Source organism: Pteropus vampyrus, unplaced genomic scaffold (assembly GCF_000151845.1).
Source record: "Pteropus vampyrus isolate Shadow unplaced genomic scaffold, Pvam_2.0 Scaffold553, whole genome shotgun sequence".
Taxonomy (NCBI): domain Eukaryota; kingdom Metazoa; phylum Chordata; class Mammalia; order Chiroptera; family Pteropodidae; genus Pteropus; species Pteropus vampyrus.
In genome coordinates, this window is record NW_011889334.1 from 904,964 (window position 1) to 926,667 (window position 21,704).

General features: G+C 38.6%; 1 protein-coding gene and 2 pseudogenes across 1 annotated transcript; 1 reads left to right on the forward strand and 2 right to left on the reverse strand.

Moving 5' to 3' along the window:
* Nucleotides 1–1,358: 1,358 nt before the first annotated feature.
* LOC105308165 (olfactory receptor 2H2) lies at nt 1,359–2,720 on the reverse strand. The gene has a single exon (XM_011384013.2). The coding sequence runs from the start codon at nt 2,424–2,426 to the stop codon at nt 1,437–1,439; it is 990 nt and encodes a 329-aa protein (XP_011382315.2). The 5' UTR covers nt 2,427–2,720; the 3' UTR covers nt 1,359–1,436.
* A 1,251-nt stretch (nt 2,721–3,971) lies between these two features.
* Nucleotides 3,972–4,090, forward strand: LOC111733361 (annotated as a pseudogene).
* An 8,419-nt stretch (nt 4,091–12,509) lies between these two features.
* On the reverse strand, nt 12,510–12,946 carry LOC111733355 (annotated as a pseudogene).
* Nucleotides 12,947–21,704: the final 8,758 nt, after the last annotated feature.

The following is a 21,704-nucleotide window of genomic DNA, read 5'->3' on the forward strand; positions in this document are numbered from 1 at the left end:
TTCTTTGGAAAGATTCATTAATTCATTCATGTATTCGTTTATTTATAGAATTAATTGGGTGCCAATTTCCTGCAATATTCTCATTCTTACCTTCTGGGAGTATGAAATCTAGGGGGACCTAAGCCAGGAACACACACCATGAGCTGTAACAAAACTTCTTCCAAGTGGGCTTTTGTTTTTTGTGTCCGTGGGATGTTTTGAGTCACTTAATAAACTCTTATTCCAGGGAAGCAAACCTCCTTTAACTGGGGATCAAATTAGATGTATTTCTAGATTGGGATGATTTCCTCAAAGTTTATTGAGAGGTTGAGACTTCTCACTTGGGCTGGGAAGGCATTATTTGTACCAAAAGTCAGGGTTAACAGAATGGAGACTTGAGTCAGTCCTCCTGGGTCCAAATCTCTGACATTTTAAAACTGCTACTTAAACTGTCTGATTTAGTTTCTGTATCTGGAAAAGGATAATAATATATGCGTCATACTATTGTTATAGGGATTAAATGAATCAATGCATATAAATTACTTTAAATGGTATTTGGAATATCATAATTACTATATAAATACTTAATAATAACAATAGAATAATTGTCTTTCTGAGCAGAGTACAGGGCTGGTGACCTTGGAGATGTTTTAGGTCAAGAGTCAGGGATGCCATACACAATACCATATTTTGCCAATAGATGGCAGTAAGGCCCCCATTGTCAAAATTGTCCCGACAGCCTAAACATTAAAACATTTTGGTCTCTGAGCTGTTTGCCTGCAATCTTTTGCACTGTAAAAGGAGAAATGCTAGGACTGAAGAAGTTAAATTTTCTCCCTAAGGTTCTGATCTGGCTTTAAGCCTAAGGATGTTGGGAAATTTGCTTAGGGCATGAAAGCAACAGTGTGTTTGAGAGGTTGCCTGACTGGAAGTCATGGGGCCTGGTTGTTAGTTCTAGCACTGTATTCTTGGATGACTTTCTGAACTTACCTGGGCTTCAGCTGCCCCGCTCCTTGCTGTTATTTGGGGAGATAAAATAGAACGAGAATGCAAAACAGACATAAAGAGGTAGAAAAATACTTGAAGGAAAAGCAAAGAAGATATGGTAGGAATTAGAAATGGAAGTGAAGAAATAGTGACATGGCAAGGGAACTGAGATAGAAATAGAAACAATAAAATTAAGCACATCAAAGATGAAAAGCATTAAAAATAGAGAAAATAGAAAATATTCAATTTGATTCATATAATGTTTCATGTAGAGATATGTTCTTCTTACCATCTTTTCAGTGTCTCCAACGCCCCCCTACACACACAAGAACATACATGCATACACATATGGCTGCCATTCATTGTTGTGACATGACGAGTATGAGGAAGGCAGAGGTGTGGGGAATACTAACTCCCTGACAAAAGCGTGAAAAATCTCTCAATTTGAAAGCACATCAAATAGCTCTCCCTCAGCTCTTCCTGGAGTCCCTGGCCTTCCCCAGCAACCTTCTAAATGCCCTCTTTACCTCCTTGTTCCTCAGGGTGTATATGAGAGGGTTAAGTAAAGGAGTGCCCACTGCATAGAAGAGACTAAAGAACTTGCCCCTTTCTTGGGCATAAGGATTTTTGGGTTGAAGGTAGACAGCAATGACTGAGCTGTAGAAGAGGGTGACCACAGTGAGGTGAGAGGAGCAGGTGCCAAAAACCTTCCTCTGCCCTTTTTCAGAGTTAATCCTTATTACTGCCCGGGCAATGGCACCGTAAGAAACAAGGATGAGACTGAGGGGCACAACTAAGATGAAGACACTGGCAATAGCCATTTGGATTTCATTGTATGTGGTGTCCCCGCAGGAGAGTCGAATTAGAGCTGGGACCTCACACAAAAAATCATCTACCTGCCGGTGGGAGCAGAAAGGCAGTTGGAGAGTGGGTGGTGTCTGGACCACTGACTCCACCAGCCCAATGACCCAGGCCACAGCTGCCAGCCGCCAGCACAGGCGAGGATGGATGATGGTGGCATAGTGGAGGGGCTGGCAGACAGCCACATAGCGGTCAAAGGCCATCACTGTTAGAAGGATGCATTCAGTGGTCCCCAGGAAGAGGAAGATGAAGAGCTGAACAGAGCAGCCCAAGAAGCTGATGGTCTTTTTTGGGCCCCAGAGGTTGACCAGCATCTGGGGGACACAACTTGTGGTGAAGCAGAGGTCCAAGAAGGAGAGATTGGAGAGGAAAAAGTACATTGGCGAGTGGAGCCTGGGGTTTAGCACAGACAGCAGGATGATGAGTGTGTTTCCCATCAGAGTCAGGAGGTAAGAAATCAAGACAACCACAAAGAGGATTCTTTCCAGTCTTGGATGTGCAGAGAAGCCCAGAAGGAGGAAGCCCCCTGGGGAGCTTTGGTTCACCATGGCCCGTTCCTGTCCAGACCCAGAGGGGTGAGAGTTGTCAGACCAGCGCATTCTAACCTGTCTTATGAAAACTCACCCTAGGTACTTGGCAAGTCATACCAGGCGGATGTTTCTCTTCCTCTTCTTCTCACTCAGCCTCTCTTTCCCAGGTACATCACCACTGAGAAGCTCCTCTCTTTCCCTGTTCCTCTTGGTCAAATGTTGTCTAGTGGGAGTGAAGAAACCATAAATGTGATGGAAAACAGATGAGCTTCACGTTGGTACTTCAGACTTACAGATTGAATGTAAAGGAAGTTGATGTAAAACATGGTTTAATGAACCAATTAATTCTGCTTACATTTACTGAGTGCCACTTTGTTTTGAGCACTATTCTAAGTGTTGTATTGTCCCTAATGTATTTGTTGGAAGAACTAGCAAAGTAATATATTTTCAATAAATTTTCTGATTATAAATCATCTCTGTAGAGCTGATCATTTCCCTATTGATCAGATAAATTTTGTAGAACTATTTATTATGTTTCATGTATTTTATGCTTCTCTATTTGTAAGGGAGCTTATCAGAGATAGACCATTTCAACTACAGGAGAGATTTTCCCTTTGTGTCTAGTGCCCCTTGCTACTTTTCACAAACAGATTAGTTTGATTGCCTAAATCACTGAACCACAGTCCTGGTTGGGGGAACTGATTCACATGCTCAGTTCCTGCCATGAGAAGCTAACAGGCAGGAGGTAAGGGTGGCCCCATGCACACTGAGATCACTGAGGAGTTCACAGATACATTCTCAAAGACTCCAAGATTTAAAGGCCAGTAATACCAACATACTGAGTGAATGAGAGAAAATGTCAGTAAGGTGAAGACCAGTTTGGGTGGATATATCAGGGAAAGATGATATATCTTCCTAGGGGAGGTAACTGAAGTATTGAGGCATAGAAGGCCAACTCAGAGATGGGGTGGGAAGCTGCAACAACTCTGGCATTTGAGAGATAAGGACTTAGGGTTTCATGGTTTTAGAAGATTTTTGGAAAGCCATTGAGGTGAGATGGTGGGGCAGCTGGCAAAGGTGCCCTGGGAGCTTACAGAGTGGTATGAACATTTCCCCATAACAGGGTTCCCATCTGAGTTTAAGCTCCACTGCATCGCCTTTTTGCCAGGAATTTTTGCTCTGTATCTTTTTTGGTTTGTTCTTTCTTTTTCTCCCAATGTTCTTTTCTCCCTTATAAGATATATTTAAAAAATTTTCCATATTGTTTTGTATTCAAACAAAAGTATGAGTAAAGCAAATTTCTATAGTTCAAAGAATAAAGTCAACTCTTTGTATGCTCACCAACCAGATTGAAGAACTAAACAAATGTTTTAAGTATCTTGAAAGCTCCTGTATGCCCCTCTGTTACTGCTCACATTACCTACCCACCAAGATGTAACCACTGTTCTGAATTATACATAATTATTGCTTTGTGTTTTTTTGAGATATATGTCGTATATTGTAAAGTTCACCCTTTTAAAGTGCATAATTTAGTACTTTTTAGTATATTCACAAGTTGTTCAGCCAATACTATCAACCTCCAGAACTTTTCACCATTTCAAAAAGAAACCTCATGTTTACAACCAGGCCATCCTGAACATGCCCAATCCTGTCTGAACGTGGAAGCTAAGCAGGGTTGGTCCTGGTTAGTACTTGGATGGGAGACCACCTAGGAAGACCAGGTGCTGCAGGTATAAAACAAAACAAAACAAAACAAAACAAAACAAAAAACACCACATGCCCATTGGCAGTCACCCAGTCCTTTGTTTTCTTTCTAATATATAATTCTTTGTAACCCTAAACAATAGCCAACTGTTTTTTATTCATCCATCAACTATTATCCCAATCAATTTTTTTTTTGCATTTCTAACTTTCTCATTCTCTTGGTATTTCACTCCCTTTCTTTCTCTGCCTTAATACTGAGTCTCTTTAGATTACTTCTTCTTTAGTGACTCTCCCCCTGTCACTCTTTTGATCTCTGTTTTTCCCACTCTTTCATTTACCATTTTTCTGCTAGTTCTTTTCCCTCTGACACATTCATTCATCAGTTTATGCATTTATTCATTTCTTGAGCCCCAAAGAGGGCCAACATTGTGCTAGGAGCCAGGGCAATGGATGTGTGTGTGTGTGTGGGGCGGGGGTGGTCAAATCAAAGGAGTTTATGATAATGCAATGATTGTTACCTGTTATTTCTACTTATGTACCAAGTATTGGTACCAAGCAGTTCCTTGATCACCTGGTTCTCGTAGCAACCCTACAAAATAGATATGATTGTCCCAATTATATCAAGAAGTGAACAGTCTAAGAGAGGTTAAATAACTTGGCTAAGGTCACCCAGCCAGTAGGTGCCAGGGCCAAGATTCTGAATTCTGTTTAACTTCAAATCTGGTGTTCTACTATTGAGGACATGCAGAAACTGATGTTTCCTAGGAAAAGAATGAGCTTTTTTCTTACCCTCAGTCAAATAAAAATCTCTTCTGCTAAACCACATCATGTAGGATATAAATCTAAAAGCAACAAATAAACATGACAAACAAACAAAGAGTCATGGATGTAGGCAGTAGACTATTGGTTACCAGAGGGGAGTGGGACAGGGAGGAGGTAGATGGGGTAAAATGGGTCAAATATGTGGTGACAGAAAGAAATCTGACTATGGGCAGTGAACACACAATGCAATATGTAAATTACTCACTGTTGAATTGTACACTTGAAACTATAGGATTTTGTTAACCAATGTCACCATAATAAATAGAGAGAAAAAAAGAAAAGAAAAGAAAAGGAAAAAAGGAAATAAAGAAAAGTTTCCTACCGCTGATACCCTGGTTTGCAGGAGAAATTGGTTTCTTGGCTTCTACTACATAATCCAATATACCTTGTGTTATTTTGCTGTTGCCTTGATGTTTAGTTTCCAACAAAACTTTCTCCCTCTCTCTCTCTTTTTTGTCCATCAATAGGAGATTCATGCAACAAAATCTTAGATGAGAAAAATAATAAGAGAAAGTTTAAATTAAATTTATTTGCCCCAGAAAAAAGAAAAAAAAATCTCTTCTGCTTTCAGTGATGACAAAACTCAGCCTCCATTTGGATATCAAGAGGAGAGTTTAACAATGTAAAGAGGAATGTGCATCCTTGAATGGGCAGTTAGGTCTCAAGTAATAATAAGGATTGCTTACTACCAGATACCTTTCAAAGAACATGTTCATGTGATGTGCCGGAGCTGGCTCATGCTAGCTCTGAATTGTTAAGTTTTCAGGAATTTTATGAGACAAGTATTAAACCATTGGTAGCTTGGATCAGCCACAGCAGGAGTATTTATACGACAGAAACAGCAAACATTTCAAATTAGGGCTCTGCACCCCCCTAACCAAGCTGGTTGTTAAACATTTACCAGCACACAACAGATTGTCCCTTACAACAACTCTGTGTGTTGTCTTCTGTTTAATATGAATAAATTGAAGCAAAGATAGTTTAAATAACTTGCCCAATGCAAGATAGGTAGTAAGCACCAGAGCTGGTATTTCAACCCAAGTTGGCTGGCTGCAGAGGCTGTGCACCAACCATGACCCACCATATCTTTGTAGGGAAGATGAAGCCAAGGAAGGTCAGAGGTATCTCTTTGCTGTGGAGCTCCTTATGAACAACTTTCCCTCTCACTCTGGGGAAAAGTTAGACTGTTTTAGTAGCAGAGGAGGTAAAAAGGTTGATATGGTGTGGTGGTAAAGGATGGGATCCCTGGACTCCCATCCCATGGAGAGGAAGAACTCATTAAGTCTGTTAAGATCCCTGAGTCTTACAGCCCACAGACAATTAATTAGCCATTAATTATTGTAGGGGTACAGGAGAATATCTAGAGGCAATAAGCCAGCAATAGTAATTACTGTGTTAGGTGAAAAGTCACCCACTACTTCTCTCTGTCTATAGGAAGAACAAAGTGGTCTCTCTACCCCACCACCTCCAGAGAGCCCCTGCAAAGCTTCCAGATGTTCCTACCAAGCTTCTGACTCAGCCATTCAGGATCCCACTTTATAAAGTTCTCAGCTTCCTCCTTTTCTATTTAACAATTCTTCTGGGTTGGACCACACTGTAGTAACACGGAATTCTAAAACCCTAGGGTTGGAAGAGCACTTAGGGCATTTAGTTTAATCCTCATATGACATAGCTGAATCCTTGTGCCTCTCCCTCATTTGAGTGGGGTTATATGGGGTCAGCTAATAAATGGCGTCTCAGCCCAGGTCCAAATCACAATGGATTTACTATGTCCATGGACTGACCCAGTAGTCATTTATGCAGTTCCTGGGTATAAAATCGGAATGCACACACTCAGTAGTTAACAGAATCTCCACATTGGTTCCTTGGTCTGTGGAGTAAGAGATATGATAGTGGGGAGATTCTTTCCCAAGTTTAGCTTTTTGAAATTCTTTTGGTTTCAGTTTATATCACAGTATATATTAGCAATCTCTGATAGTTTTCTGGCAAATAAACTATTAATGAATGAGTCAGGTAGGGAGTGAATAAGGAGCAGGGTGTTTATAATTAACCTAGTTTAATTTTTATTCTGGCTTCCACTTTGTTATGGCCATTTTGCCTGGTGACTAATGACGAGTGCTCAAACTAATTCCTACTGGAGTGTAAATTTGTAGTTACCTCTGTCCTGAGCCTACTACAGCTTAAAATTCAACACACACACACACACACACACACACACACACACACACACACACACACACACAGACACACAGACACACGCACACGCACACACATTCCAACACACAATTTATTTATTTATTTGAATAGATAAGCATGCACACATGTAACATTCAAAGGACAGACAAAGATAATACAGTAAAAATCAGATTTTTCTCCCATGTCTATTCTTCTTTAAGCTACCATTTCCTTTTCCTAGAGATAACATTTGTGACCAATTTCTAATGTATCCTAGCAATATTGTATGTATATTATATTGGTGTGGGTCCAATCAGGAGACAGAAACCACACAGTGATTCGAACAGAGAAAGTTAATATAAAACATCATTAAGCTATGACAAAAGAGTAACCATAAGCTGTAAAGAGAACTCTTTAGGTACCTAGGGTTGAGGAGAGTATCCAAGGAAGGACAAAGTTGGGATTCTTCAAGTCTGGGATTCAAGTCTCACTGGAGAAGAGGTGGTAGCAGAGAAGTTCACTGGTTTGCTCAGTCCCAAGCTTGTCCACAGTTGCTGAGCAAGGAGGAAGCAATTCTTAATGGGCACAGGCAAACCATAGCTGGCAAATGGATGTATGAGTGTGCAGAGGAAGTTGGGGTGCCACTGTAAGCAGGAGGATTGGCGGGCTCAGTGTCTGAGTTGGCTGAGCTGCAAGAGAAAAACTTTCAGAGGGTAGGTGATCAGAGGGAGTTGGGGTGTGGGGAACACCTGGAGTGCAAGTTATCTATCTATGCTGTGAGAAAGTTGGGTTGACGTTACGAGATTGTCAAGGAACTACATATTCTGGGCAAATGGCTGGGGCAGAGCACCATTCGATGTCCTCACATCTGCTCCATGGACTGACAGTGCAATCACTAGACCCAGCAAGAGAAGCTCATTTCTCCTAGTGTTCCTCCAGAGTCGTCTACTGAGAAAGCTTAATGTAAAGGAGAAAACTTAAAGGAATCCTTAATTAATTAATGTAGAACAATGATTGAAGTTGAATTTGCAGCTGAGAGCCAATATATTGATTACTGGCACACATATACAAATAGAAATAAATATAAGTATGTAATGTCGTGACTTTAAACATAATGCCAGCATATTATTTATTCATTACACACTTTGTTTTGTTCACTTGCTAAAAGGTCATTTCATATGAGTATATGCAAAGTTACCTCTTTTAAAAAACTTTATATTATTCCGCTGTATAGACCCTTCACTTATTAATTATTAATTTTAATTTCTTTCTAATCTTTTTGCTATTTAAAACAATATTGCAAGAGTTTTCTTGTACATCTATTACTTTATACCCACATGAATGTATTGTGAAAAAATTCTACAAGTGTAATTGTTGGGTCAATGATGTGTGCATGAAAACTTTTAAAATTACATTTTTAATCAAATTTCATGCATAAAAAGATAAATCTTCCACAGATATAAATTATAACATTAATAAACCAATAAATACTCATTAATCCACCACCTGATCAAAGAACTAGAACATTACCGCTAACTTACATCTTCCTTTGTCTTCTTCTTCATCTCACTTAAATGTCTCCCCACCAGAGGTATTCACTACCCTGAATCTTGGGTTTATCATTTTCTTGGTTTTCTTTTTAATAGTTTTATTATATATGTATAAGTATGTGAAAACATATTCAGTTTTTTCTATCCTTTATAATCAATGTGTTATAGGTGAATAATAGTATGTCAATTTTTATCTTTACTAAGTAATAAAGTAATAGCATTTGTGGTTATAAAGTATTGAGTAATGGGACTCATTCATTTCATTCAATTAATTGTTTTGTACAAACATTTAGGTTCTTATAGTTAAACTTTAGGTTTTGAATATGACCTGATGAAACAATACCAGAATGGCCTCATTCCTTATCAAAAAATCTCCTCTAAGTATTTGTTACAGAATTTAGATTGGGCTTTACCTCTGACCTACAGGCTTCAGACATACCCTGAATTTGAAAGTACCTTATCTCTTTTTCTGTCTATCTCTCTAATAAATTTTGGTTATTTTTGTGATTTATTAAAAAAAAGGATCATACTTCAACTAGTCTTTAGGGGGTTGATTTTTTTTCCACTCAATTTCAGGATCCCAAGATTTATATTATTGCTTACAGATTCATTCATTTTCATTGCTGCATAATAATTATTACAATAAAAATATATATATTCCTCTATTATTGAAGGGTATTTGTGTTGATTCCCCCGGGCGTTTAAATTTTATTTAAATTTTCTTCAAATGTTTTTCTGCCTTTTTTTCTTGTCTCATTCTTGTACTCTCATTAAGGGTATGTTGGTGCACTTGATGAAGTCCCATAGGTCTCTGAGGCTTTTTTCATTTTCTTCACTCTTTTCCAAGTGAAAGCCCTGAATCTGCATCTCCCTCCCCACAAAGACAATATCATACTTCAGAGAAAAAAGCAGAGGTTGATTAATTCACCATTCTAGTTGCTACAAAAACCAGATGCATCTTGGAAAATGATAGTGGATTACCACAAACTCAACCATATAGTAGCCAAATTACAGCCGTTGTGCCCGATAAACATGGCTTCAGGTCCATGTTATATGGCTATTGGATACTGGCGAATGTGATCATTTCCAATATTATCAAAGAGGAAGATAAAAGCAGTTCGTATTTGCATAATATGGGTACAGTATACATTTATAGTTTCGCTTCAGGACTATGTTCTAACTCTTGCATCACAATATGGTCCAAAAATAGACAGTGATGTGCTGGTACTCTGGGCAAAAAAAGCCTTGATTTGTAGCATTTGCTGATTTACATATGAACATATTCCCACCACAGCCAATTGTAAGCTGCTAATGTGACATCATTGAAAATGTGGAATTGGGGAGATGCACTATAACACACCATTTTGCAGGACATTTTATAGTATTTTTATCATATAGACACAATAGATGTAAATAGAGGAGAGATAATAGAGTAAAATAACCAAAAAAGATCAGTTTCAAGTACTTATTACTTCTGATTTTAATATAATTTTAAGTTTATGTAACTTACTTTTTATAATGGCTATGTCTAACAACTGGTTTTCAAAATTCCTGAAAATTTAACAATCAGCTCTCACGAGACAGTATGAGCCAGCTCCAGCACACCACTGGACATGAACCTTCTGGACAGTCCACAAAACATCACATTGTTTTACTATATTAATGATGCCTTATCAGTCAAACAAGGTGAGCCAGAAGTGGCAAATATGGAATTAGGGAGTACTTTAGATGGTGAGACATAAACCCTATGATTCAGGGCCCTCCACATCATCGATGTTTTTAGAAGTCCAGTAGTTTGGATCACGCCATGACATCTCTCTAAAGGATAAATTTTTGCATTTCACATTTAACACCTCTAACGCTTGGCAGTTCTCTTTCTGTTATAGAGGCAGCATATTCCACACTCGTGGGACTATTGCATAGAACCATTTTCCAGTGACTGACTAGAGCCCAGAGCAGAATTGGGATGTTTGCAGCAGTTCCAGGCTCTTGTACCAGCAGTCCTGCTGTTTTGACCATTTGACCCAATAGTCCGTTGGGCACCAGAGTTATCAAAGACAGAAAAAACTCAGTGTGGTATTTCTGGTAAGCCCCTAAAGGAGAATCTCAGCAAGGACCACTGGGATTCTGGGTCAAGCCATGCTATCTGCTGCAGAGAAATATGCCTTATTACAAAACAACTGCTTTCCTGCTGCCAGGCCTTATTAGAGACAGCGTTCCTGACACAGGACATCAAATAACTATGAGGGTAAAACTGCTCATCATGAACTGGGTTCTATTAAACCAATCAAGTGGTAAGGTCAGGTACTTACAGCATCAATAAACTGTAAGATAGAAGTAGTGCATCCTGAATGGAACATGAGCAGAAATGGAATGCAAAACCAAGAGGCGTGCGCAGGTGATGTAGACCTCCATCTCATTTACATCGTTGTCTCAGTACCTCTCCCTTTGCTCACACCAGTGGTTGCCTTGTGGGAGTTCTAGTTACCTATTTCTGTATAACCAACTCCTCCAAAACTTTTAAACCATTTAATCGTATCTCACAATGTTGTGGGCCAGGAATTCAGAACAGCTTGGCTGGGTGATTGTTATGTTTCATGTGGCATCAGCTGGGATCACTTGGAGGTAGTCAGCTGGCAGATGGGCTGCTTCAGAGAGTCAAAGACAGCTTTATTCTCATGCTTGGCACCTTGGTTTGTTCAACTGCAAGTCTGGTCCTTTTGGACCCCTTTCCTTCTATGCTATCTTAAGACTTCTCCACATGGTCTCTAAAACTTGGCAGTTGAACTTCTTACATGGTGACTCAGGGCTGTAAGAGACCAAGGTGAAGCAGACAGTTATCTTATATTCTAGACTCAGAGCTGTTATGGTGTCACCTCTGACACACTGTTTTAGTCAAAACAACTGTCATAGAAAAATCCAGCTTCAAGGGGAGAGGAAATAGATCCCCTCTTGATGAGACTGTTGTCAAGGAGTTTGTAGTCATCTTTAATCTGCCTCAGTAGGAGGGGTACCTTATGACAAACCGATAGAGGGAATAAAAGGCTGACCCGGGTTCATGTGGATCAATTCAATACATGAATGAGAGCTGAAAATGGACTGATGCTGTACTATGGTGGCACTCAAGGTGGCTTTAGAAGACAATAGTAATTATAAATTATAATTATAAATTAAAATTATAAATTCTCCCAATAAACAGAGCTTTGGGTGTTGCACCTGGTCAGACATTCTGTGTGGAAAGAAAAGTGGTCCATTGGAAGACTATATATAAACACATAGGCAGTGTCATATGACTTGGCTTCTGTTAAGGTCTCGGAAAGAGAAAAATTGGAAGGGCAGGGACAATGAGATCTGGGCCAAGACATGAGGATGGATCTCTGGGAATGGGAAAGACATGAGACTCTCTTTGTATTGCATGTTAGCACCTACCAGAGAGTACCAACAATAGAAGGGGTACTGAACAACCAAATTGACAGAATGACAGTTAACATCAACAAGTCTCTACTCCAGTGCTGGCAAAATGGGTTATGAAACCGATTGCTTGGTAGTAGGATGGAGGTATGCATGGGTCCAACAGCATGGGCTTCTATTCACCAAGATCCGTCTAAGCACTGCTGCTGCTCAATGTTTAATCCGCCAGAGATGTACAGACATTGTGTCCCTGATACGCACATATTCTGGCTATGAGTTTGCAGATCCAGGATTCAAATCCAAGGCAATCTGACTGCTGCAAAACTGATAAAGGCCCTTGGCCACTGCATTATCCTTCAGCCCATGACTGCATTAGCCTTTGTGATTACATGCAAATGCTCTTCACATGGGGTTACAGACCCAAATATAAAACTAAGTGATGATCTCAGAATTATATGTTCTCTTCACACCACTGGTTCTCTCTGCATACCTAGGCTTCTTCCTCCTCAATAAAGTCATTTTTGATATTGAAGCTCTTGCGAATCTCCTCAGGGGTTTCTCCTTTGATCATATTGGCAACAGTATTGCGGGTAACAACAAACAACCTTTGATGTCTAAGTAGTTTGCAGCCAGAGTAAGTTCAAAAAGCATTCCTTGGTCAACTTTCAGAAATTCTTGGTCCCAAACAAGAATATCATCTGTTTACTTTTTTCTGTTCTCATCAATTGCTGCATTAACAATTGGTAGAGGAGCTGGGTCATCAAGCCTTCATCATCCATTCTCAGATATGCCAACATTGTCTTGGTAGTCACAGATTGTTTGGCAATTTCAACATCAACTTCAAATATTTCTCCATCAGAACTTTGTAACTTAATTGAAGGCATGGTACTGGGCCTTAAGGAGGCAGTGGACTGGAGGCTGATGAGAGCTGGGAGGTGCCAGCAGACATGGCAGACATGAAGAGAGAAAGACAGAGAATAAGGCCACTATATTTAAACATTTTAAAAATTGCATTGACATTTTTTTTTTTGGTAAGTCCAACATCTCAGCCCCTCCAGAGACATTTTAAAAATTTTTATTTATTTATTTTTTATGGTGACATTGGTTAATGAAATCCAATAAGTTTCAGCTGTATACTTTAACAGTAAGGCATATATATACTTACACTGTGTGTTCACCTCCCATAGTTAGATTTCTTTCTGTCACCACATATTTGAATCCATGCACCCCATCTTCCTTCCTCCTCCTTCACCTTCTACTCTCTGGTAACCCCTAGTCTATTGTCCATGCCCATGAGTCTCTGTTTGTATGTCCTGTTCATTTGTTGCTTTTAGATTTATATCCCACATACAAGTGATATCATGTGATTTTCAACTTTTTCTGTCTGGATTATTTCGCTTAGTATGATTTTCTCGAGGTCCGTCTATTTTGTCGCAAATGGCACTATTTCATCTCTTCTATGGCTGAGTAATATTCCATTGCATATTGTACCACAGCTTCTTTAGCCAATCATCTATTGTAGGACATTTCAGTTGCTTCCATGTCCTGGCCACTATGAATAATGCCACTATGAACATCAGTGTACAAATATATTTCGAATATGGGTTTTCAAGTCTTTGGGGTAAATACACAGTAGAGGGATTGCTAGATCATATGGTAGATTAATTCTTAGTTTTTTGAGGAACCTCCATACTGTTTTCCATAGCGACTGTACCAATTTGCAGTCCCAGCAGTGTATGTGGGTTACTTTTTCTCCGCTTCCTCTCTAACATTTGTTATTACTTGTTCTGTTGATTACAGCTATTCTAACAGATGTGAGATGGTATCTCATTATGGTTTTGATTTGCGTTTCTCTAATAGCTAGCGATGTTGAGCATATTTTCAAATATTTGTTGTCCATTTGTATGTCCTCTAGGGAGAAGTGTCTGTTCAGGTCCTCTGCCCATTTTTTGATTGGGTCCTTTGTTTTCTTGTTGTTATTGAGTCGTATGAGTTCTTTGTATATTTTGGATATTAGGCCCTTATCAAAGGCATTGCTTGCAAATATAGTTTCTTATTCAGATGGTTGCCTAACTTATTGATGATTTCTTTTACTGTGCAAACGCTTTTTAGTTTGATGTAGTTCCATTCATTTATTTTTGCTTTTACTTCCCTTGCTTTTGAGATCAAATTCATAAAATCCTCTTTAAGTTCAAAGTCTTTGAGTTTAGTTCCTATGTTTCCTTCTATGCATCTCATTGTTTCAGGTCTTATATTCAGGTCCTTAATCCATTTTGAGTTACTTTTGGCGTGTGGTGATAGACACCAGTCTAGTTTCATTCTTTTGCAGGTGGCTTTCCGGTTTTCCCAGCACTATTTATTGAAGAGTCTTTCCTTTCTCCACTGTATGTTTTTGGCTCTTTTGTCAAAAGTTATTTGTCCATATAAACATGGGTTTATTTCTGGACTCTCGATTCTGTTCCACTGGTCCGTGTGTCTGTTTTGCTCCAATATCATGTCATTTTGATTATTATCGCTTTGTAGTATAATTTGAAGTCAGGTAGAGTGATGCCTTCAGCCTCGTTCTTTTTTCTCAGGATGGCTTTGGCAATTTGGTGTCTTTTGTGCTTCTATACGAATCTGATGACTTTTTGTTCCATTTCTTTAAAAAAAATGCCAATGAGATTTTGATGGGGATTGCATTAAATCTGTATAATGTTTTAGGTAATTAGGTCATTTTAACTATGTCGATTCTTCCAATCCAAGAACGCAGAACATCTTTCTATTTCTTTGTATCTTCTTCGATTTCTTTTAATAGGTTCTTATAGTCTTCCTTATATATATCCTTCACATGTTCCATTAGATTTATTTCTAGGTATTTTATTCTTTTTGTTGTAATTGCAAAAAAAATTATTTTTTCCACTTCTTTTTATGACAATTCATTATTCGAGTATAGGAACACTATGGAGTTTTGAACATTGATTTTGTATCCAGTGACTTTACTGTATTTGCTTATTGTTTCTAGTAGTGTTCTTGTGTAGTCTTTAGAGTTTTCTACATAGAGAATCATGTCATTCACAAATAGTGACAATTTGACTTCTTCGTTTCCTATTTGGATGCCTTTTATATCTTTCTCTTGCCTGATTGCACTCGCTAAGACCTCCAATGTTATACTGAATAACAGTGGTGATAGTGGACCGCCTTACCTTGTTCCTGATCTTAGAGGGGAGATTTTTAGTTTTTCATCATTAAGTATAATGTTGGCTGAGAGTTTGTCATATATGGCCTTTATTATATTAAGGTATTTTCCTACCATACTGATTTTGTTAAGTGTTTTGATCATAAATAAATGCTGTATCTTGTTGAAGACTTTTTCTGCATCTATTGATTCCTATTTTTTAATTTGTTTATGTAGTGTATCACATTAATTGCTTTGCATATGTTGAACCATCCCCGTGCCTTTGGAATGAAGCCCACTTGATCGTGGTATATGACCTTTTTAATATGTTGCTGTATTTGGTTCGCTAGTTATCTCATTTAGGATTTTAGCATCTGTGTTCATGAGAGATATCGGTCTGTAGTTTTCTTTTTCTGTGTTATCTTTACCAGGTTTTGATATCAGGATGATATTGGCAACATAAAATGAGTTGGGAAGTATTGCCTCCTCTCTTTGATTTTTTGGAAGAGTTTGAGGAGAATAGGTGTTAAATCGTCTTTGATGTTTGGTAGAATTCACTGGTAAAGCCATCTGGTCCTGAACTCTTACTTTTTGGTAGGTTTTTGATCATTGCTTCAATGTCCATACTGCTGATCGGTCTATTTAGATTTTCCAGTTCTTTTTTATTCAGTCTAGGAAGGTTGTATTTTTCTAAGTAGTGGTCCATTTCTTCTAGGTTATTAAATTCAGTGTTATATACTTTTTTTTATAGTATTCTTGTATGATCCTTTGTATTTCTGCAGTGTCTGTCGTAATTTCCTCTCTTTCATCCCTGATTTTGTTCGTGTCCTTTCTCTTTTTCTTTAGTGAGTCTAGCCAGGGGTTTGTCAATTTTGTTAACCTCCTCAAAGAACCAGCTCTTTGTTGCATTTACTTTTTCTATTGTTTTTTTTTTTTTTTGTTTTCAATTTCATTTATTAATTTTGATGATTTCTTTCCTTCTGCTAATTTTAGGCTTCATTTGTTCTTCCTTTTCTAGTTTGTTTAAGATGAGCGTTAGGTTGTTTATTTGGGCTCATTCTTCTTTTTGGAGATAGGCCTGTAATGATATGAACTTTTCTTTTATGACTGCCTTTGCCATGTCCCAAAAGTTTTGATATGTTGTACTGTCATTATCATTTGTTTCTATCTATCTCTTGATCTCTACTTTTATTTCTTCTTTGACCTAGTTATTCTTCAGTAGCATGTTGTTTAATCTCCATGTATTTGTGATCTCTAGTTTCAAAGCATTAAGATCAAGGAATAGGGTTGGTATGATTTCAACCCTCTTATATTTGTGTCCCAGTATGTGGTCAATCCTTGAGACTGTTCCATGTACTAGAAAGGAATGTATAAACAGTTGTTTTGGGATGGAAGGCTTTGTAAATGTTAATGATCTTCAGTTGGTCTAATGTGTCATTTAAGGACGTTATTTCTTTACTGATTTTCTGTTTGGATGATCTGTCCATATCTGACAGTGGGGTATTTAGGTCCCTTACTATGATAGTGTTTGGTCTATTTCTCTCTTTAGTTCTGTTAGTAATTGTTTACATATTTAGGGGCTCCCTGATTGGATAGATACTAATAGCATGGATATTAATAAGTGTTATGTCTTCTTGGTGCATGATTCCCTTTATCATTATGAAGTATCCCCCAGTATCTTTTTTTAACTTTTTGATTTTGAAATCTATTTCATCTGATATTAATACCACTACTCCCAATTTTCTCTGAATGTCATTTGCTTTAAATATCATTTTCCACCCTTTCACTTTAAGTCTACATTTGTCTTTGGAGCTGAGATGTGTCTCCTGGAAGCAGCATATGGTCGGGTGTTGTTTTTTGATCCATTCTTCAACTCTGTGCCTTTTTGTTGGTGAGTTCAGTCCATTTACATTTAGGGTGATTATTGAAATATGAGGTCTTCTTATAGCCATTTCATCTTTCGCTTTCTGGTATCATGGTGTTTCCATTGCTTTCTTGTCCTTGGGTTTCTGTTTTCTTTATTTTGGTTGGCTTTTGTGGGTTTTACCTCTGGTCCTTCTTGTTTTATGTTATATACTTCAGTTCTGAGTCTTTGGCATGTGTTTAACATTACAAATATGAAAAGAATAGTTATATATATACAATCATCCATTTTCTTCTGTGCATGCCTTATCTCTATTTTTCTTTGTGAATTTGGGTCTTTGATTCCTCCCCTTTTCATTCATTGTTGTCTCAGTTTGTCCCTATGTATGCTGAACATTCATTACTATCTTGCCATAGCATATCTCTTTTCATTGTTTAAGCTTATAATGCCTTGTCTTAGTGAGAGTTGCACTCCTCTGCCTCTATCTGTCTGCTAGTCACCTTACTCCAAATTATGTATTTTTTTTGTCATTTCGTTTTAGGTGAGCTGACCCTTTTCAGTATTTCTTGTAGTGCAGGCCTTGTAGTGGAGAATTCCCTCAATTTTTGTATGTCTGAAAAAGTCTTAATTTCTCCTTCATATCTAAAGGAGAGCTTAGCTGGATACATTATTCTTGGCTGGTAGTTCCTTTCATTTAATAGTTTGAATATTTGATTCCACTCCTTTCTGGCTTGTAAGGTTTGTGCTGAGAAGTCTGACGGTAATGTTTTCCTTTACAAGTTACCATCATCTTTTCCCTGGCTGCCCTGAGAATTCTGTCTTTTTGTTGATTTTTTATGATTTTAATATAATGTGTCTTGGAGAAGGCCTTTTTGGGTTTAAATAATTGAGTATTCTGTTGACTTCTTGAGTTCCAAGCTCTAGCTCATTCCTTAGATTTGGGAAATTCTCATCAACTATCTGAAAATGCTTTGTAATCTCTGCTCCATTTTCTCCCCTTAAATAATGCCCATTATTCTTATGTTTCCTCTCCTGATAGTATCAGCAGCTAGTTCTTGTATTTCTTTTTCATTGCTTTTCATTCTTCGGTTTCTCTCTTCTTCCTTCTGATTTATTTCTAGATTTCTGTCTTCGATATCACTGATCCTTTCCTCCGATTGGTTGGCTCTATTTCCCAAGCTTGCTATTTCATTTTTTAACTCTTGTAGTATGTTTTTAATCTTCAGAAATTCTTTTCTGTTATTTTTTAGGGTTTCAATCTCCTTGCTAAAGAACTTGTTCTGCTCATTTAGTTGTTTTTTCAATCCTGAAATTGTTGTTTAGTTGTTTTGGATCTCATTGAGTTTTTTTCAGAAGTACCATTCTGAATTCTATGTCATATAAATTGCATATTTTTATGTCTGTAAGCTTATTTTCTGGAGATTTTCTTTTGTTTTCTGAGCTGCCTTGTCACCTTGATTGTTCATGGTGTTTAATGGACTATTTCTCTGCCTAGACATTAATGGAAATGTATTCTGCTTTTTTTCCAGAAAGATTTATTATATAAAAGTCTCTCTTTAGCCTGTTGCAAAGAAGGCACTTTTCTTTTGGTTTACAATGGGTGGTGTCTAAGCCTCTTGGATCCTTGCTTTATATAAAGTTTTAATAATGCCTTTTTTTTTTCATTATAGATATTCAAATACACTCGTTACCCTTAGACTCAGTCCCTGTCAGTGTTAGAGACAGTTTTAGTAGTGTTTGCTCAGATTACCCTGGGGTTCTGCTGTGTTTGGTCTTGGAGAATATGGAAGGAGGGTCCCTCTGGGTTGCAGGATGGGGGCTGCAGCTCAGCTTCAGTTTTGAAACTGCAGCTGGTAATAATCAACTGTTGTTTCTCTGCCTTCCCTGCTTCTCTGCTGTCCCCACTTTCTGCTTTCTGCCCTGATGCCTGGGCACTGCCACCAGCCCTGTGGAGCTCACAGGTCTCCCAGGCAGGGCTGTTCAGGTAACCAGCTGCACCTTCTCTCCTGCCCTTCCTTCTGTAGGGAGCTCTAGTTGCGAGAGTCAGCTTCTTTGTTTCTCCCAGTCTACCGCCTGACTCTTGGGGTTCTGAACTGTGGTAGTTCTTATGTGCAGATCCCATGCTCAGATGTGCTGGTGTGCAGTTTGGTTGTTTTTTGTTGAATTTTACATGTTCAGCTTATTGTTGTTTCAAGGAAGAGATTTGGGGATGTCTCTCACTCTGCCATGTTTTCTGAAATAGTTGTTTTAATTTTAGATATATTGATGACTTTTGGGAAGAGGATTTACTAAACTTCTCACACAGCCATTCTGCTTCCATTGAATGTCTACTCTAACCATCAGTAAATTAAAATTCAAAGTAGGTTTTATATTGAGTTTAGTTTATGTTTCTAAAGCATTATTCATTCTCAAGGCACTTTCACACATTCTCTCATGAGACTTTACTCCTAGAAGGCAGGCCTCTTCCCCAGGGTGGACTCAGTTGGTGGATTGACTTGATCATGACCACCTATTGGCCTGGGACAAGATAAGAGGTTGATGAATGTCTGTACCACTTACTCCATCTTTTTAACTTATGAAAGTTATTGAAGCATAATTCTGAGCCTTGTCTGACATACCAATTTTGCTAGAGGGCAAATAAAGCCAGAATATTCTGTCTCTGAGAAAACTGTTCTGACACAGAGCAAGAGAATCCATTCTGATACTGCATTCGAGGCCATGATGTCAAACCTCCAAGAAAAAATTCTTTTTTGATCAAGAATGAGGGCACACTAGGGTCTGGGACAATTCTTTCTCTGGCCTTGGGCAGAGTGGTAATTTTACATAGAAAGGGAGGAGAAAAGAGAAGGATGACCTGAGTCCAGATTTGTTGTTCATGTTCTTTGAAAGCACACCATTTCCCTGAACTCAGACCCTCTCTAGATAGGGAATTCCCTGCATTAGTTTTTTTCCAGAATGATCCCAGGAGCTAGAAGGCTCCCTCTTGAAGCAGCCACATGCTAGAAATCTCCAACCCCAGTGAGCAGGCTCTCTATTGCCACCCCACAGTCTGGCCAATCAGTAACAACATGATATTCAGTGAGTTTGAGGGTGAGGATTTCCATTTCTAATCTGTGGACTTCATGAGGGTGAGGGAGGCTTATTTTAACTGATGAGAAGGGGTCACTGACCAACCTCTAAGACTCTATGTTTTAAAACATAGTGTATTTATAAAAACAAATTTGAGGTTCAATAAGGCTAACAGATCAGAAAATGATTGCTATTGAAAAGATAGTATATTACTCATAGATCCCAAGGGGAGGTGGCACACCATGCCATTCAGGGCCACGTGAGAAAGCACCAAGGTTGGTCACAGACAGAGAGAGGAGGTGAAAACTGTGGGCAAGAACTTTATTATGATTTCTGCAGAAAGGAATGGACAAGGCAGAGTAAGCAGGTTTGGGATTGGATAGTTTGAATAATTTCAGTAGACTAAGAGGCACAGAGATTGTCTGTAGTTGTCTGGTACCTGGCCCTGGGGAGATTAGGGTGGGTGGATGGTGGCCTGGAGTGTATGAGGGCCTGATAAAAGAAGTGGTGGGGGCAAAAGCTCTGAATTTTTTGGTTTGAATATTAAATCATGCTCAGGGCAATCTGTTTACCGTCTAGGAATGACCTACCCTTGGGAGAAAGACAATCCCTCCAGAGTCAACAAGACCCCAGATGTCAAACGTCAGAATACAGAAAATAAAAGGTAGGGTTAATACATTCTGCCTGGGAGTGGAGACCTCGTGGGTTTAGTCTTCACTTGGCCCAACCATTGAAACCCTGCAAGTCCAGTGGAAGCCTGCGGGATGTGGTGGGCATCGACTGGTGGGTGCGCCCTTAAACACTCACAGTCCTGAGACAACGGTTCTTATCTACTTTTCTACCAGGCTGCAATCTTCCTCAGGCTCTGACTCCTGCACTCATGGGCTCTTTTGCAAAGTGGGGGATGAGTGCATGTGGAAGGGGTCCAGGCAAAGTCTGCCATGAAGGAATACTCCTGCCTACATTTCCCAAATCTCTCACTCCTACCATGGCTCCTTGAAGTTCCCTCTATTCTGCTTTCTTTACCTCTCTGCCTCCTTTCCTCCACATACACCTCTTTTGTAACACACACACACACACACATATTGATACTTACTCAATAAGAATCTTGGTAGATTAAACGAGACAACATATTTGAAGATGCACATAAGATATAGCAGATACTCACTAATTGTTATTTTTTTGTCTTCATTTAGTTATTCATTCACTCATAAATTCATTTATGCATACAATGAATATTCATTAAGTACCTACTATACCAGACACTGTGCCGGGTACTGAATATATAAAGATAAGTGAGACAAAATCCTGACCCTCAAGATTCTTACTGTCTACTGGGAAGGTAGATAATTAAAAGATGATTTTATTACTTCATAAGAAATGCTTGCACAGGGAGGTCTTGGGAGAACAGAGAGGAGCAATATCCAAGAGTGGAGCAGAAGAAGGTCAGGGATAGCTTCTTGGAGGAGGTTCATATTGAGTTCTTACAAATCCATGTTCTTTCTTTCTTTCTTTCTTTCTTTCTTTCTTTCTTTCTTTCTTTCTTTCTTTCTTTCTTTCTTTCTTTCTTTCTTTCTTTCTTTCTTTCTTTCTTT

Excerpts from the sequence above, each read along its gene's own strand:
- LOC105308165 (XM_011384013.2), bottom strand. The coding sequence starts at position 2,426 with ATGCGCTGGTCTGACAACTCTCACCCCTCTGGGTCTGGACAGGAACGG.